At 43.4% G+C, this 16,053-nt stretch overlaps 1 protein-coding gene and 1 long non-coding RNA gene across 3 annotated transcripts in view; one reads left to right on the top strand and one right to left on the bottom strand.

The window, feature by feature from the left end:
• Window positions 1-2,669: 2,669 nt before the first annotated feature.
• LOC113958314 (myosin heavy chain, skeletal muscle, adult-like) lies at window positions 2,670-3,440 on the bottom strand. The gene is made up of 3 exons (XM_027666470.1): window positions 3,198-3,440; window positions 2,967-3,110; window positions 2,670-2,875 (listed from the first exon to the last, which is right to left on the bottom strand). Exons 1-3 carry the CDS (start codon window positions 3,402-3,404, stop codon window positions 2,696-2,698), a joined length of 531 nt encoding a protein of 176 aa, XP_027522271.1. The 5' UTR covers window positions 3,405-3,440; the 3' UTR covers window positions 2,670-2,695.
• A 10,492-nt stretch (window positions 3,441-13,932) lies between these two features.
• The window catches only part of LOC113958318, a 54,833-nt gene continuing 52,712 nt past the window's right edge, over window positions 13,933-16,053 (top strand). For both annotated transcript variants that reach the window (XR_003531472.1, XR_003531473.1), the window contains exons 1-2: window positions 13,933-14,054; window positions 14,772-14,882. This is a non-coding gene — a long non-coding RNA (uncharacterized LOC113958318). The remainder of the gene's footprint in view (window positions 14,055-14,771; window positions 14,883-16,053) is intronic.

Here is a 16,053-nt window from a genome sequence, read left to right as displayed (position 1 = left end):
CGTACGTGATCAGGATGGACTGGTTCTCCCGATCTGGGGAAGAGGCAGAAATGAAGAGATTATTAGTGCACTGGCAATAGGCAGCTAATTTCTTTCATAAATGTCTCTACTGTCACCACTTTCAAACATTTTAATGTTCCTAGCTGCAGCCGGGAAGCTGATATGTCAGCCCGGATATTCTTGGCAGGTGTAGCAAATGTGCTTCTTTTTCTGGATATTCTCTTCATGTCAACCTGCTCATTTTCTTTATGAAAATGATTTCAACAAAGGAGCAGTTTTGTAGAATTGCTGGTTAAATGATCTATCAGTCAGCTAAGGTGAACGGGATCATGTGTTTCTCTTAAGCTTTACAACACAAGCAACAACTAGTCATCAGTCCGAAGGCCCCTAAATGTTTTTTGTATCAGTAGCCAGTTGATTGTTGCATAAAGAAAATCATGGAAACTTCATAAATCTTTACCAGAACAGTCTCTCATGCTCCAGAATATTGAAATTTTGATACTTCCAGACCTCAATTTGATGTTTGTGTGTGCAGTAGTTTGGGCTGAGTTTGCTTTCCAGAATTTTGTCTGGTTGCTTTTTTAACCCATGCTCACCTCTTTTTGTGTTGCTTCAACTTTTATCATTCGATCTGCTGCATTTTTAAACTATTTAATGATGAAGGAAAAAACTGTTCCTCATGGTGAGCTTGTTTTTTCCTGTACTCTGTCTTGTCTATTCACCTTCTCTATGCCATGCATAACTTTATAAAGTAGCAAAAATCATTTTTCTACAGTTACCAGACATCCTATTCTACCTTAGGGAAGCCTTTTCATCTTCATCTTGACCTCTTCCATTTGACAATGTTCTTTTGTGAAGAAGGAAGGCTGGAAATGCACGCAGCACACAAGGTGCAGATACTCCTTTGTAACAACCATGATATAATGTTGCTTTCTGTTTTGGTCTCTACTTCTTGCTCAGTGATCTTCAATTTCCAACTTTTTATCTCATACATTTATTATCATTGAGACCAAATGTTTGAGGCAGTATTTAAGGATATTTATAACAGAAGCAGCAGTTCCCATCAATGAGGGTTTTTTTTCCCAGTGGCAATTGTTTTACACTCTTGTTCACAAAAATTTGTTGCACCATCACTGAATAAGAACTTAATGTCATAAAGTCCCCTTGAAATTCTTCACTGTTAGACTGCATCTTTACTGACCTGAAGGTCTTAGTCAAATCAGAAATATTGTCATAATTTCCAGATCATTTTAAAAAATGTTGAACAGCTTAAGGCCTAGGACAGATTCCTGTGCGATTTCATTGATTAAATCTTTGCAATATGAAAACTGTAAAAAATATTTTTACTATGTCTTCCATATTTTTAAGCAGTTCTTTTTGAATTTTCTCAATTCTATAACTATTACTGAATGCAAGTATAAAAAATATGTTAAGAATAGCTGCTTTGCAGCTGTACTGAAGTATTTCATTGAATTCAGATTACCTCGACCAGCTCTCCTTTGTTAAAATAATCAGCAGTTTTTTAAGGCAAGACTTGTCTTTTAAAAGAGTGCATCTTTTTTCTGTATCTTCATAAGTCACATAAATTGATGTGCCTAGTAGTTGATTTAGAGACTGCTGGTGGTTTGACTGCTACAGAAATGAATCTTACTGAGTCTACTGCTGGTTTGTGGACAGCTTGTTTTCCAGCAGGACCCCCACGCCCCTCGCAGAGCTGCTTTCCCTCCAGATCAGCCCCCAGCCTGTGCTGGTGCATGGGGTTGTTGCTTCACAGGTGCAGGGCTCTGCACCCACTTATGTTGAATTTCAGACAGGTTCTCTCTGCCCATCTCTGTAACATGCACAGCCCTCAGGGGAATCAGCCACTACTCCCAGATTTGTGTCATCAGCAAACTTGTTTAGAAGGCACCTACCCCCTCATCCAAGTCATTGAGGAATTAAACAGTGCTGGGCCCAGTATTGACCCATGGGGGACACCACAGTTGACAGACCTCCAAGTAGACTCTGAGCCACTATTGAAGCCCTCTAAGACTTGCCGTTTTGACAGTACTCAATCCACCATCTACTTGTCCAGCCTGCTCTTCCTGAGCTTGCCTATGAGGATATCGTAAGCAACAGTGTCAAAACCCTTGCTGAAGTCCAGGTAGACAACATCCACTGCTCACCCTCACCCCTCCGTGCAGTTGTCCCAGTGTAGAAGGCAATCAGGTCAGGTAAGCATGATTTCCATTTGGTGAATCCACCCTGACTACTCCTGACCATCTTCTTGTATTCCTCATTCTTAGAGATGGCCTCCAGGATGAGCAGTTCTAACACCTTTCCAGGGATTAAGGTGAGGCTGACAGCCCTGCAGCTCGTTGGATCCTCCTTTTTGCCCTTTTTGAAGACTCTTGTGACATTTGCTTTTTCTGGTCCTCACAATCCTCTCTGGACTGCCATGACCATTCAAATGAGAGAGAGAGGCCAAGATGTGGTGTCCTCTAGTTCCCTCAGAGTTCACAAGTCAATCCCATCAGGGCCCAGGCATTTGTGGATGTCAGGTTTGACTAAATGGTCTCTAACGCAATCCTCAACCAAGGGAGAATCTCACTATTTCCAATGATGAGAAAGCATCACCCTCACAACAACATTAAACTAAACTATGCAGCGAAAAGACTTTTTTTCCTCTTCTGCAAGTGTTCACAGCCAAGTAGTTTTAAAGAAAACTGAGTAACTCACCAGTCAGCATGAACTGATAGGCATTGTCAGAGATGGAGAAGATGTGTGGAGGGGCCTCCTGGCGCTTCTTGCCTCGGTAGGCCAACACCACCTCCGGGTTGTACACGGGCAGCCACTTGTAGGGGTTGACAGTGACACAGAAGAGACCCGAGTAGGTCTGCGAGGAAGGGACACAGCACGTTGACTTCCCCTGGGCCTGGCAGAGCAGTTCCTCCAGCTGCCCAAAGGAAGCTGCTGCTGCCACTTACGTAGATCATCCAGGCTGCGTAACGCTCTTTGAGGTTGTACAGCACAGCGGGTTCGTGGAGGTGGGTCATCATGGCCATGTCCTCGATTTTGTCATACTTGGGAGGGTTCATGGAGAAGACTTGATCTTCCTTCACGGTCAGGGTCTGCCAAAGAATAAAGAGGTTCATGTATGTCATCTAAGAACCCAAAGTGGGAATGACATTTTATTTGTAAATCTTGCATTTACTCACCTCTCCCCCTTCAGTCTTGACAGTGACCTTGCCTGCATCCTTACTCTCAATTTTCCCTTTTACAAAGGATTCTTTAGGATGAACCACAAAGACGGATGTCTTGGCATCGAAAGGCTTGTTCTGGGCTTCGATTCTCTCCTTTTCTGATTTTCGGAGGTAAGGAGCCGCCTCCCCAAAGATGGCCAACTCAGCATCTGCAGACGTCATGTCTGCGCTTTACTGAAGGCACGTCAGCAGAGAACCCTGAGGGACAAAACAAATGTAGCATCCACAGATCATTAATATATCTTGCTTGCAAGGACACCTTTTCCAATGCTTTCAAATGTAGCACATACTAGAATTGCTAAAACTGGCAAAATTTGCCTTCCTTTTATTTAATGATTTAAACCCAGAAGAGAAAAATATTGTTTCATCTTTGATTAATATAGAATAACCTTTTAAAAAATTCTTGTTATTTGTTTCTTATGACACTGTGCAGATTGTACTTTGGCTTTATGGGTTGTACCATCATATTTGAGAATATGAAATACATTAAAGGAACGTTGTTATTCTAATATGAAATATAATAAAAAAAGAGTACAGATAGAAAATATACGACTGCCTTGAAAGCAGATGGAAAAACTTAGTTCGAGACCAGTTTCAAAGGGAAAAATATATTGCATAATATGCAATAATGGGGGATACTTAATTTCAGCAAATCACTAGACACAGTGCACTTACCTTGAAACTGTTCTAGGAGACAGGGCAGAGCACCGCAAAGACACTTTTATAGAGTCTGGTTGGCAGATGCTCTGGATTCTTCCTCTTTCTTCGGTCAAAACATTTTTTGGCAAACATTATTTGGCAAGGCATTGTCTGGCAAACTGAACTAAGGGCATAATTGTCATTTGATTTAAGGAGATATAATTAGAAATGTTTTGTATCTTACCAATGCTGTGAATGTATTGACTATAAATAATTTGTCTAGAAACATAAGGACAGAATCTCAATTAGTCAAAGCACTTGGAGAACTTGGATGTGGAACCAATAGATTATACTGCTGCATTTCCAGTAATTTCCTCCTGGACTCAAGGCAGACTTTTGTTGCATAACTGTAGTGCAACTTTGATACATCCTCAGTCTAGCACTTGCACCCCATCACAAGCATCTTGTACTGTCACTTGAGCTGCTTTAAACAGTGTCAGTTCTAAACACGCTCTTCTCCTGGTCATTGGCATTTTGACTGCTAAAAGAGCTCAGAGGATAAAGCTCAGGGAAGAGCACAGGGGCAAGGTCAGAACAAATGGTGCCTGTGATCCAAAGAGATCCAACACCAAGCAGTGGCCTGGGCATGAACAGGTTGTTCCAAGGAGAAGCACACACTTCTTTGAAGTGCAAAACCAGAGCTCACCTGTGGGCTCCCTGTGCAGTGGAGGGGAGAGGCTGATGGAAACACTCTTTGTCCTGCCCAGGAGGAGCCCAGAAACAACCTGTGTAAAACAGTGAGTGCAGGGGCACATCAGGAGCCCTGTCTCTCTGGGCAATGGGCTGACTGTCTCTCGGACTGCCTTGGACATACAGAACTTAGAGAACAGCAGCACAGAATGGTTTGGGTTGGAAGGGACCTTAAAAGAATAATCTAGTGCAAGACTGCTTCTGGGCAGGGATATCGCTGACTAGATGAGGTTGCTCAAAGCCCCATTCAGCTTGAGCTTGCACACTTCCAATGATGAGGCATTCCTGTAATCTGGGGCCAGTCTGTTCCAGTGTCTCACTGGCCTTGTCTTAACAAAGGTCACTCTTATATTTAACCAAAATCTACTTTCTCTCCAATACGTTGACCTCAACACATGGCTTGGTGTCACCAGTAGACTTGCTGATGGTGCACTCAATCCCACTGTCCATGTCCCTGACAAATATGTTAAATAATGCTGGTCTCAAAACAAAGCCCTGGGGGACACCACTTTTCACTGGTCTCCACATGAAATTCAAGCCACGACTCTTTGAGTGTGATCATCCAGACAATGTACCATAGCATATTTTCCAGGAGGATCTGTTCCATAATCTTGCCATGCACAGAGGTGAGACTGACTGGCCTGTAATTCCCTGAGTCTTCCTTATGCCCCTTTTTAAGTGGGGGTTTTGTTTCCCCTTTTTCAATCAGTGGGAACTTCATCAGACAGCCACGACTTCTCAAGTGTGAGGGATAATGGCTTACAGGGGGATGCATCTTTTCAGGGCAATCTCTCACCTCTTCTTCCTTGACTGTCCTTTCTGAGCAGTTTATAGCTGTCAGTCAGAGCATTCCAATCACATGATCCATCCCAACAAGTTTCTGTGGTAGCAATCAGGCCATAGTGCCCACCTGGGCAGTGGCAAACAGCTCCTTCTGTTTGTTTCCCACACTATGACACTGGTAGAGAGGTGCTTCAGCTGGGCCACATCCCCCGTTAGAGGAGTTTGCCCTAATTCCTTTAAGACAATACACTGGTGTTTCCCTGTTTCTTGCTAAAGTCTCAGCAGCCCCTGGCTCTTCTCAAGTGATTTCAACTCCATTCTCTTCCCTTGCTAAATAGAGTTCAATATGTCATTAATGAAGATACCAAGTAGTATTGATTCCAGTATGAACCCCTGAGGGACACTACTAATTTTCACTTGGACATTGAGTCTTGGACTATAACTTCTTGGATGCAGCTATGCAGCCAATTCTTTATCCATCTAACAGTCCATCCATTGGTACCTCAGCTCTCCAATTTACTGGCAAGGATGTTGTGAGGGACCATATCAGAGGCCTCATAGAAGTCCAGGCTGATGACCTCAGTTGCTCTCCCTTGTCCATTAAAGCAGTCACTCCATCGTAGAAGGCCACTAGATTAGTCAGGCACAATTGACTCTTCATGAAAGGAGTCTTAGAATTTTCTTAACAACCATTGTTCCTTCCATGAAGATGTTGGGAAAACCCTGTTCCTTACATCAAAGATCTCAAAGCCAGCAATGTCCAGCACACCAATGAAGTACTGCCTGGGCTGCTTCATGTCCAGCTGTTGGTTGATGCGAACAACCATCCACAGGAACATCTTCTCAAACACAGCATTTGACAAAGGTGCGCCTGAAGAAAAAGGAGAATGCACAAAGTTACTGCACAGAGAAATATTAATGAACTTTAGATTTCTGAAGAGAAATGTATTCCTAGTATTTTACTATGTATTCCTGTATTTCACTTCCTCCGTAGTTTGACCTTTGGTTACAAATTTATTCCCAACTTTGACTTGAGTATAACATAGGATCAGAGCAGCTTTCCTGAGTACAGACCCTTGTCAGCAACTGAAAGACAAGAGAGATAAATTAAAAATTGATCTTTGGACATGGACTGGAACTTGATCTTTGTGTGTGTATGTGTCAGAAATGCCCTTAATGTTCAAAATTCTTGATTGCAAATCTTTTGATCTAGTGTCACAATCAATGCTGAATACAGGAAAGCTATGAAAGCCATGAAAGTCAATATTGGTATTTTTCTGAATGCAGTTATCAGTAAGAAAACCTTCCTTGAATATTTTAACACATTTATAAATGAGTTATTTTAATAACTTTCACTTTAAAAAGTAATTAAAATTACAACCAGACTTCTTAGTCACGGTCTAAGAAAGTTTTATATTTCAATAGGTCGTGGTCTGCACTGTCATTAGGAGAAGGATATACATGCCAAAGCAAGGTCTAGAGCCTATGTATGAAACTAGGGACATTTTGTCTTCTTAAAACTTGTCAAAACTCTCTGTGTGCCAAATGGTAAAATGCATGAAAATATCCCATCAAAAAACAAACTGAAGGAGCACAATTTAGTAAGAGATGCCAGGGAGCAGAGAATCAGGTTCACAGATTCATGTACACTAAAAGAAACATTATTTAGTTTTCACATGATTAAGCAATAGCTTTTGTCCTGTCTGGGAAAAAAAAAAAAAGTATTTCACAAAACTGATTTCTTTATTAAAAGGTTAGTTGCTAAGGATTTTCTGTGCCATGCACTTCTACCTGGTCCTGCCATTGTTTCTGCTTGAACTTCAGGTTCCTGTAGTGCATGACAGCCCCTGTCAGCTTGTAGATGGCTGTTCCCTCATCAACAGTGAAACCCAGGTTGTCATGACACAATGTTGTCAAAGGTATGAAGTAAAAGCATTGCTGAAAAACCTTAACAATCTCATTTAAAATAATTTCTTTATAGCACTTGTATCTGTAGCCACCAGCTCCTCCTGGTCATCAATGATGACCTCCCCTTGACTCACATAGGATGGTGGTGATCATTAGGGTTGGTGGTGATGAAGAGGAAGAGTCAAGGCTTAGCTCTGCCAATCAGATGACAGAGGAAACTGGCGTGGGCAAGGTGCTGCAGTGCTGACATTTCCCATGAAGAAGAGACTCAAGCATGCTAAAAATAGAGCATCTTGAGAAAGACATCAGGCAGCTGCCTCACTCTCTGCCAGTCCTTAAGATATAACTTCTCCTCCATCAGACACTGTGTTAGAAGGCAGAGAGGGAGAGGGAATACTTAGCAACATGTCACACTCTAAGTGAAAATATGTACAGACATAGACACAGACTCCAGCCTATGGCCAGGCAAAATCCCACATTGGGTTTTAGATTTGTATTGTGAACTGGAGATTTGAGTTTATAACATTCCAATATGGAAGAAATTTCACATCCCGGAAGTGTGATACCTTCTTCATTACTTTTATCCATGAGTTTCGATGGGATCAGTAGTGGAAGAAGCCCCATGGTCCTTGTTGAGGTGTCAGAACCTACTGCCAAAAATAAACCTAGGAAAAGAGTGACTAGATCTTCATATAGTGCTCATCCATTCTGTTTTACAACTTGAAAAAAGAGGATTGAAGAGGAACACTGCTGACTTCTTACATTTGGCTAAGAAGGCCTTTGCATCTTGTCTTACTATAAACAGGTTGCCCTCTGGCAGCCAGCAAATTCCACTATGGTAGAAAATAAAATGAGAGGTCCTATTTCCTCTTTCATTATGGTGCAACAGTGAAATTCTGTTCAGTTTATAATTTTTATATGCTCATCAACTACCTTTGGCAGTCTCATTAGTTTCCATTTTTCACTAGTTTCCCAGTACAATCCTAATAATTTCAGACATGTCTTGGGGATATTTGTTGATCCACTGGGGCATTTACTCAGTGGGCAGTAGATGAAGAAGTCCTAGTTTATAGATTCATAAGGGAGCGTTCACATCCTGCCTTGTATTGAGAAATTGTGACTCCTGAGTTTTGAGTTCTGTAACTTTTCCTGAAGATTGGCAGTTATGGCACTTCTCTCATACTGACTGTATCTTTGGGGATAATTCATTCAAGTCAATAAGCATCAGTAGTTTCCAATATAACACTGATTATACTCATATGATGAACATGTCCTCTGATCTAGGCCTTGAAATATTTTACTGCTTCAGAATAGCATGGCATGGGAAAGATGCAGGTAGAAAGAGATTCAGGGGGATAACAAGATGCATTGCAGAGTGAAATTGGGTGCAAATAAGTAAATTATTACTGCCACTAAATGAAGATTAAAAGCATGACTCCAAGTCATGCTTATTTCCCTAACAGCGTGAAGCTCATAGGATAAAGCAAACAACCCCTGCTAGTGAGCCCTGGGAGGCTGGAGAGAGATCAGAGCTGCTCAGTTCTGCTCCAGCAGGAAACCTCCTGCTGTGGGTCAGTGTTCTGGAGAGCAGGCTCAGGTGCCTACACAGATTGCAGCGTCTCCTGTGCCTGGGGCCACTTCAGCTCCTCCTCAGGTGATTGGGGTCCCTGAGGGCCTGACCAGGAACTGAGAGGCACTCAGGGCCATGAAAGGCACCAGGAATATGCAGGATCTGCACAGATGTGCTGCTCCTCTGACAGACCACAGGCCTGCATAGGCTAAGCCCAGGTGCAGGTGGGAGAGCAGAGGAGCAGTGTGTGTGTGTCTGTCCCATCCTGTGCCTGGGCAGGGAAAGGGCTCATGTCCCTCCAAGGACATGTCATGGTGGGTGAGGGCGAGAAGGATGAGAAACACACTCAGTGGGGAAACTGAGAAGGGTTAGGGATAGGGAATGTAAAGAGAAGAAAAACAAATGAGTGAGTAAGGACAGGCAGCAGAGAAAGAAGACGCGGTCATGTAGGTGCATTGTATACGAGAAGCTGATGCAGCAAAAGATTTGCTGGAATGGAAAGGGCTTGAACTAATCTCAGCTGTCACTCCTATAGGAATCCAGGAGACAAACTCATTCATTTCAAAATGGAGAGTTCTTTAATTGCTGACTAACACTTTTCTCTTTAACATTTCTTTTTCAGTCTCAAAGAGCAAAAGTTCCAATGGGAGCTGCATACTTTGGAGATGAAAGTTTAGAATTGTGATGAAATCCTGTCCCCTTTCATGCAGATTTGCAAGACTGCTGCAGTCCCACACTTCGGAGAGCAGTGTGTTCTGTGTTAGTGACATAGGAGTGTAGTGCAGGCTGTGCAGTCCCACCTGGTGAGACTTGTCCTGGCACTGCACCTCATTGTAACGAAGTAAAAAAACAGTTCAGGGCAATGAGAAATCCTTGTGTAGTGGGTTTCTGTGGCTGGGTTTTGGTAGCAGGGGGGCTACAGGGGTGGCTTCTGTTAGAAGCTGCTAGGAAGCTTCCCCTGTCCCATGGAGCCAATGCCAGCAGGCTCCAGGATGGACTTCCTGTCGCTAGCCAAGGCTGAGCCGACTAGGAGTGACAGTAACACCTCTGGGATAATGTATTTAGGAACAGAAGGTTGTTGCGCAGAAAGAACTCCAGCCAGGGAAGAGTGGAGTGAGAACATGGGAACAGCAATGCAGACCCCAAGGGCAGTGCAGAAGGAGGGGCAGGAGGTGCTCAAGGCACCGGAGCTGTGCCCCTGTGGCCTGTGGTGCAGAGCAGGGTGGGGCAGCTGTGTCCCTGTGCCCGTGGGGGAGCATCGAGGTGCAGAGACCCCCCTGCAGCCCATGGAGGAGCCCATGCTGGAGCAGGTGGATGCAGGAAGGCGGCTGTGACTCCGTGGAAGGCCCAGGATAGGGCAGGGTCCTGCTGGAGACATGCAGGCTATGGAGAGGGAAGCCCAGGCTGGAGCAGGTTTTTCCCGGGTAGGACTTGTGGCCCCTGTGGGGGACCCACACCAGTACAGCTCATCTGTCAAGGACTGACCCCATGGAGGAGTGACCCACGGGACAGCAGGTTGGGAAGAACTGCTGCCCGAAGGATGGACTCACCCTGGAGAGGTCCATCAAGGACTGTCTCCCGTGGGAGAGGCCCCACGAGAGCAGGGGAAGGACTCCAACTCCTCTCCCCGAGCAGCGGCAGAAACAACAACTGACTGTAACCCCCATTCCCCATCGCCCTGCACTGCTGGCATTGGCATTTCTTTCATACTGACTGTATCTTTGGGGGTAATTCATTCAAGTCAATAAGTATCAGTAGTTTCCAACATAACACTGATTATACTTATATGATGAACGTGTCGTCTGATCTAGGCCTTGAAATATTTTACTGCTTCAGAATAGCATGGCATGGGAAAGATGCAGGTAGAAAGAGATTCAGGGCAAAGAGATTGAACAGGAGGGAGAACATGGAAGGAAGGAGGGGTGGGGGGATGTGCTTTTAAGACTATTTTATTTCTCACTCTTTGATTCTTATCCTGTTAGTAATAAATTTAAGTACTACCCCCACTGTGAGTCTGTTTTGCCCATGAAGGTAATCAGCAAGTGACCTCTCCTAGCTGTTATCTCAACTCGTGAATCCTTAGCTGTTTTTTTTTTTCTCTTCTCTGTCCAGTTGCAGAGGGAGAGTAAGAGAGTGGCTTTAGTAGGTACTTGGTATCTGGCTAGGGTCAACCCACTACGCCTTGCTAAAACTCTGTCTGTTTGTCCATGTAATGTCATTTTGCACTGGCTTTCTGCATAATTTTCATATTTGAATGTTTCTTTGTGACTCCCGCACCGAGAAGCTGAGGCCCAAGGGCTTTCTCCAGAGCAAATACAGCCAACAGTGATTTCCGACCTGAATATAAAGACACTCGTCCTTCATGTATACAAACAGAATCCTGTTCAGATCATGTGTGTGAAAGGCTGTTGCCCACTTTGTGGGATTGAAAACATCAAGCACAAGTCATTCAGAAACATCTCATATGACCACCAAAGTAACACGACTTCCAGAAAAGCCTGCTGAAGGTGCAAGTGCCTCCTCCACTGAGCCACTCAGGTGCAGCTCTAGGGCTCCAAGCTGGATTCAAGTGTGATATTGGGACATCTGTATCAAAGGAGACCTCTCCTGAATGTGTTCCTTGCAGGTGACAGCTGTCCCTAGGGACAACAAACCTGCCTGGCTGGATAGGAAGGTATCAGATCCAGTGAGAGGAAGGAATGAAGAAGCTGAGGCAGAGCATATGAAAAGAAAAAAGGTCTTTTGCCTTCCCAGCTCTCTGCTCCCAAGGAGTAACCTCAGTTTGATTTAGGCCTGGTTTCTGCTGACACATGATAGAAATCCTGCATCCCTTCATCTTCTCATGGTGGACCTGAATGGCAGCTCTGAGAGAACCAATGCCTGATAAGCCCTGACTTCCAAACAACACAGGGCACCACTGATTGGCAGCTCACAGTTCATTCCCTGCCCACTCCTCCAGAGAGTCATATTGGAGAAGAAGCTGTGTCTGGATGGCCCGTGACAGCACTGGACACCCGTATCTTGTGCTCATTTTATTCAGAAGCGCCCACTGCAGGGAACAGCTTGGTTTCCATAGCAGAAATGCACAGTAAGTTCTGTGTCTAATACTGTTAAATTACTTTGCTAAGTCTGCTTGAAATATATACATGTTCTAATACAGACTTATTGTGTTGCCTAAAGATAGGGAGCCAAAAAACCTCACCAGGCTAATTTAGTAGAGATAATAGAGCAGGTCTTTAATGAAGGCCTTCTGGCCACGGGAGTACAAACAAGGTGTGCGTGCCCATGTCCAGGGGTTCCACGATTTATGGTCTGACCTGAGAACTACCCACCTGGTCATGCCTCCCTGGAAATTGAGTCAAAGGTCCTAAGACCCCTTTCTTCCTCATCTTCCTTTTCACAGCATGTCTTTGGAGCTTCTCCAAGGTTCCAGGCTTGAAGGTTGCTTTTACTATGATGGTATCTTGTTCTTCAGGCCTGGGGTGCAAATGTTCTTAAAGAGAAGGTGTTTACTACAGTTCTACCTTGAGAGGAGCCTAAACAAGCCTAAAGAATTTAGAAAATTCGATATAAAATGGGGAATAGGGTTTGATGAGTGTTAATACAATTCGAAATTGTGATAGACTATACAGCTACACTAAAATCTACAAAAAGCTAAAAATCCTAAAAATTCAAAGGCATAATTGAAAACAACAGTGGAGGTTTATCACTAAAATATTGCAACAAATGAGCTTTACTGATGCTTTTCATGTTAGTATGTTGCTTCTTTTCACAGAATTCTGTTACCATGTAGACATGGTAACACAAATTTATGCCACTGGTTTTCTATCTTACCCCTTGTACTAAACCAACAATTAAACAGTAACTTTTCAATTTTTCTGATGTTTCAGATCACCTCTGACAGAACCTCTGCCAACTATAGAGCAGAAAGGACCTGGGGATCCGGAAGAAGAACCCAGTTAGGCCAACAGATACAGATGAGAGGCCTATGTCTGCACCTCAAAAAGAAAAAAAAAAATCGAGTAAAAAAGCATACAATGAAAAATTCTCCTTGACCTTTGTGTCATTCTGGATGAGGTTCTTTTCTCTGGTATTGATTTCAGCTGTGGAAGTTATAGTTGTCTGGGTTTAGCAAGCTCTGCAAACCCTTCCAGTCTGTTGGACAACCTTCTAGCCGATGCTTTTGAGACCTGGCTGTGTGTCTACTGCCTGCTATTCTGAGCGGTCTACTGAAAGCCCCATGTCCAGATCTCTTCCCAATGCTTGACCACCCTTTCTGTGAAGAAATTCCTCCTAATGTCCAACCTGAACCTCCCCTGGCACAGCTTGAGGCCGTTTCCTCTCACCCCGTCCCTTGTTCCCTGGGAACAGAGCCTGACTCACCCCCCCCCACACTCCCCCCTCCTGTCAGGGAGTTGTAGAGCCAGAAAGTCCCCTCTGAGCCTTCTTTTCTCCCTGAGCCCCCCCAGCTTCTTCAGCTGCTCCTGCTGCTCCAGTCCCTTCCCCAGCTCCATTCCCTTCTCTGGACATGCTCCTTTTAATTCATTCTCTCCCTTCTGGTTATAGCAATAGATCACTTTTAGTAGACTGAACCAAGAAAACAAAACTAATCCAAATGCTACATATACATTTCTTATTGTTGCCAAAATAGGTTATTATCACATATTTGGAAAATGGACAGGGTTACCAGAATAGATTATCTTCTGAATGAGAGTGCAGGAATAAGAGAAGGCTTTAACTGTAGGAATGAAATTATCAACATGCACCAGAAGGAGTTGTCTCATATGCTGAATTGCTCACAAAATGCAAAGATAAGCACCAAGTTTCTTGTTCATTTTTAAAGAAAGATGTTCAGCATTTTTTACTGCTTAATGTTAGTTTTACAGTAATTTTGAAGACAATTCCCAGTGGGATTTGCAGCTTGCAAATGCTATTCCTCAGCTATGCTGTTAATATTTATAACACATGCCAAGAGGGATCTTTGTGCCTGTGGACCGATAAGGAATGTGTAGCCTCATACTGAAGATCCCTGGGTAAAACAAGACCTCTCAGGAATGCTGGCATGAGACAAGGAGAAATGCCAGAACACCAATTCTCTGGTGCAAAGCTTCTTGTTCTGATACTTTAGCTAAGATGTGCCTAGGCACTGGATCCTGGAGATGGTAAGAATGATTTTCACATAAAAAGTTCTTTTTATTCTATTGAAAGGTAGATGTTGTGTTGAATTCAATGAAATACGATAAGTACTTTCTCTGTTCCTGGCATAATGTATTTAAACTGGGTAATGGTGGTTTATCTAGGTAAGATGTGTCCTTCAGAGACTTGAGCTATGAGTCCAGATGAGCAGTGCTAAAAAGGATGGACAGGAAAAAAGTTGGGGATTACGTCTAGGGAAAAGCCAGTGTTAAGCCTAACAAATAAAAGATTGACTAACCTGGTTGAGCTAGTTACTGATTTGGCCATTGCAGAGACAGAACACGAGTGACCTTTGTGCCTGCGGCTGTTCAGAACCTCCTGTGTCTCAGGGTAGCTATGGATGGACTGAGGCGGCCTTGTGATCTGATCCTGTTCCTTCCTTCAGACACTAATTTCTGCAATGCTTGATACAGTTATTATTTGATCTCACAGCAGGGAAAACAGATGTGCACTCTGAAGTTTTAATAATATATATTAAACTTAAGAATGTGTTTATTTTGCTCTGATGACACCTAAGTATCTGCCTCTGAGGAAAAGTAACAGTCTTCCAAAGTGAAGAGAGAGGGCAAAACTAGCTAGAGATTAGTGACAGTTAACTCACAGCACTTTTAGATTTAATGATGAACAGCTTTTGACTGTGCATGAGATTTCCATGGTTACTCAAATTCCTTCCATCTTGACAGCAAATGTCAGAGAAAGATACATGAGCAGTAGGTTCTGGATGAGGAGGTGACATTCAGAATGCCCTTTCCATCACATGCCAAAGCAGCTGAACAGCTTCAGTTACAGAACAGGTGAGTGGGGTGGACAGGCTCTGATGGCAATGGAAGGAGAAGGAAAAGGCAAAAGGAGTTGGAGAGTGGCATGGAAGGAGAAGAAATGAGAACAGCACCATGAAATAAAATTAGCAGACACTTGATTAATTGTCTCATTTCTCTGTTGACTGCATTTACAAGAGAAACAGGGGGAAGCTACACTGTGGAGATAGACTTGTTTAGATTTGCACAACTAACCTTTTGTTTCTCTATGTGAGTGTTGCAATTATATAAAAAATGTTTACCTCCTTTCTTCAAAAACGAATACATCAGAACATTAAATTATGTGAGACATTCTCAAATGCAGAAAGAGTTTGCAGTATTTTGATACCACATTTTCCGTTGGTAATTGCCATATTCATTATTTACATAGAAAAAACAGGATTCTCAAAATTTGTTTTAATTTTCAAGAATAATAGGATAACACCTCTTACTGAAGGATGGGATATATTTGTATTTATGCAAAATTACCCTATTTTAATAATAGTCTAATAAACTAAATGTGCAATGAGCACTTCATTGATCACTGCCATGCCAGGTGGCACAGATCAGTCTCCTCAGCTCAGTGACAAGTCCTTCCAGCCTGCCATGTATTCCTGGAGCAGGGAACTTTGTAGGCTCTGGGACCAGAGCCATCCCATGACCCCACACTGCTCTTGCACTCACACAGTAGCTAAGCTTGGACTTTACCTCTTTGGGCGCTGATTCCAAAACCTTGCTGTGTGCTGGGCTGTGTTCCTCCCAGCAGTCCCGTGCTGTCATGGTGGGGCTGGAAGGGTGTAAGAGCACTATCATGAGAGCTGTGCAGCAAAGCTGAGGGGCCAGGTGAGTTCCTCCTTGCCTGGGGTGTGATGGGGAGCTCACAGCTGAACTGGTGAATCTGCCTTTAATGACAAAGTGTGTCTGAAATGTTTATGGCCATTTGTGCTGGCACACAGCATTTGTGTTCCAGAGATCCCCTGCCAATCCCTGCAATGTGGGTCAGAAGCTCTATTTGAGCCAAATAACTGCATCTATTGCAAACTTTTCTCCGAGAGGCTTTTCTTTATGGCCATTATGGATCAACATTTTTTCAGGACCTTTGTACTAGTACTGATCACATGACAGACAACTGTAAAAATAGTGCATCAATGCCAAGTCATCTCCGCCC

The sequence above is a fragment of the Corapipo altera genome, unplaced genomic scaffold, assembly GCF_003945725.1.
Source record: "Corapipo altera isolate COAL_440 unplaced genomic scaffold, ASM394572v1 103, whole genome shotgun sequence".
In the NCBI taxonomy this organism is placed as follows: Eukaryota; Metazoa; Chordata; class Aves; order Passeriformes; family Pipridae; genus Corapipo; species Corapipo altera.
The sequence above is the reverse complement of the archived record's forward strand: the minus strand, read 5'-3'. Positions and strand labels throughout refer to the sequence as shown.

Excerpts from the sequence above, each read along its gene's own strand:
- LOC113958314 (XM_027666470.1), bottom strand. The coding sequence starts at position 3,404 with ATGACGTCTGCAGATGCTGAGTTGGCCATCTTTGGGGAGGCGGCTCCT. Across the intron at positions 3,111-3,197 it reads TCAAGACTGAAGGGGGAGAG|ACCCTGACCGTGAAGGAAGA; the intron begins GTGAGTAAATGC and ends ATTCTTTGGCAG. Across the intron at positions 2,876-2,966 it reads ACGCAGCCTGGATGATCTAC|ACCTACTCGGGTCTCTTCTG; the intron begins GTAAGTGGCAGC and ends CCTTCCTCGCAG.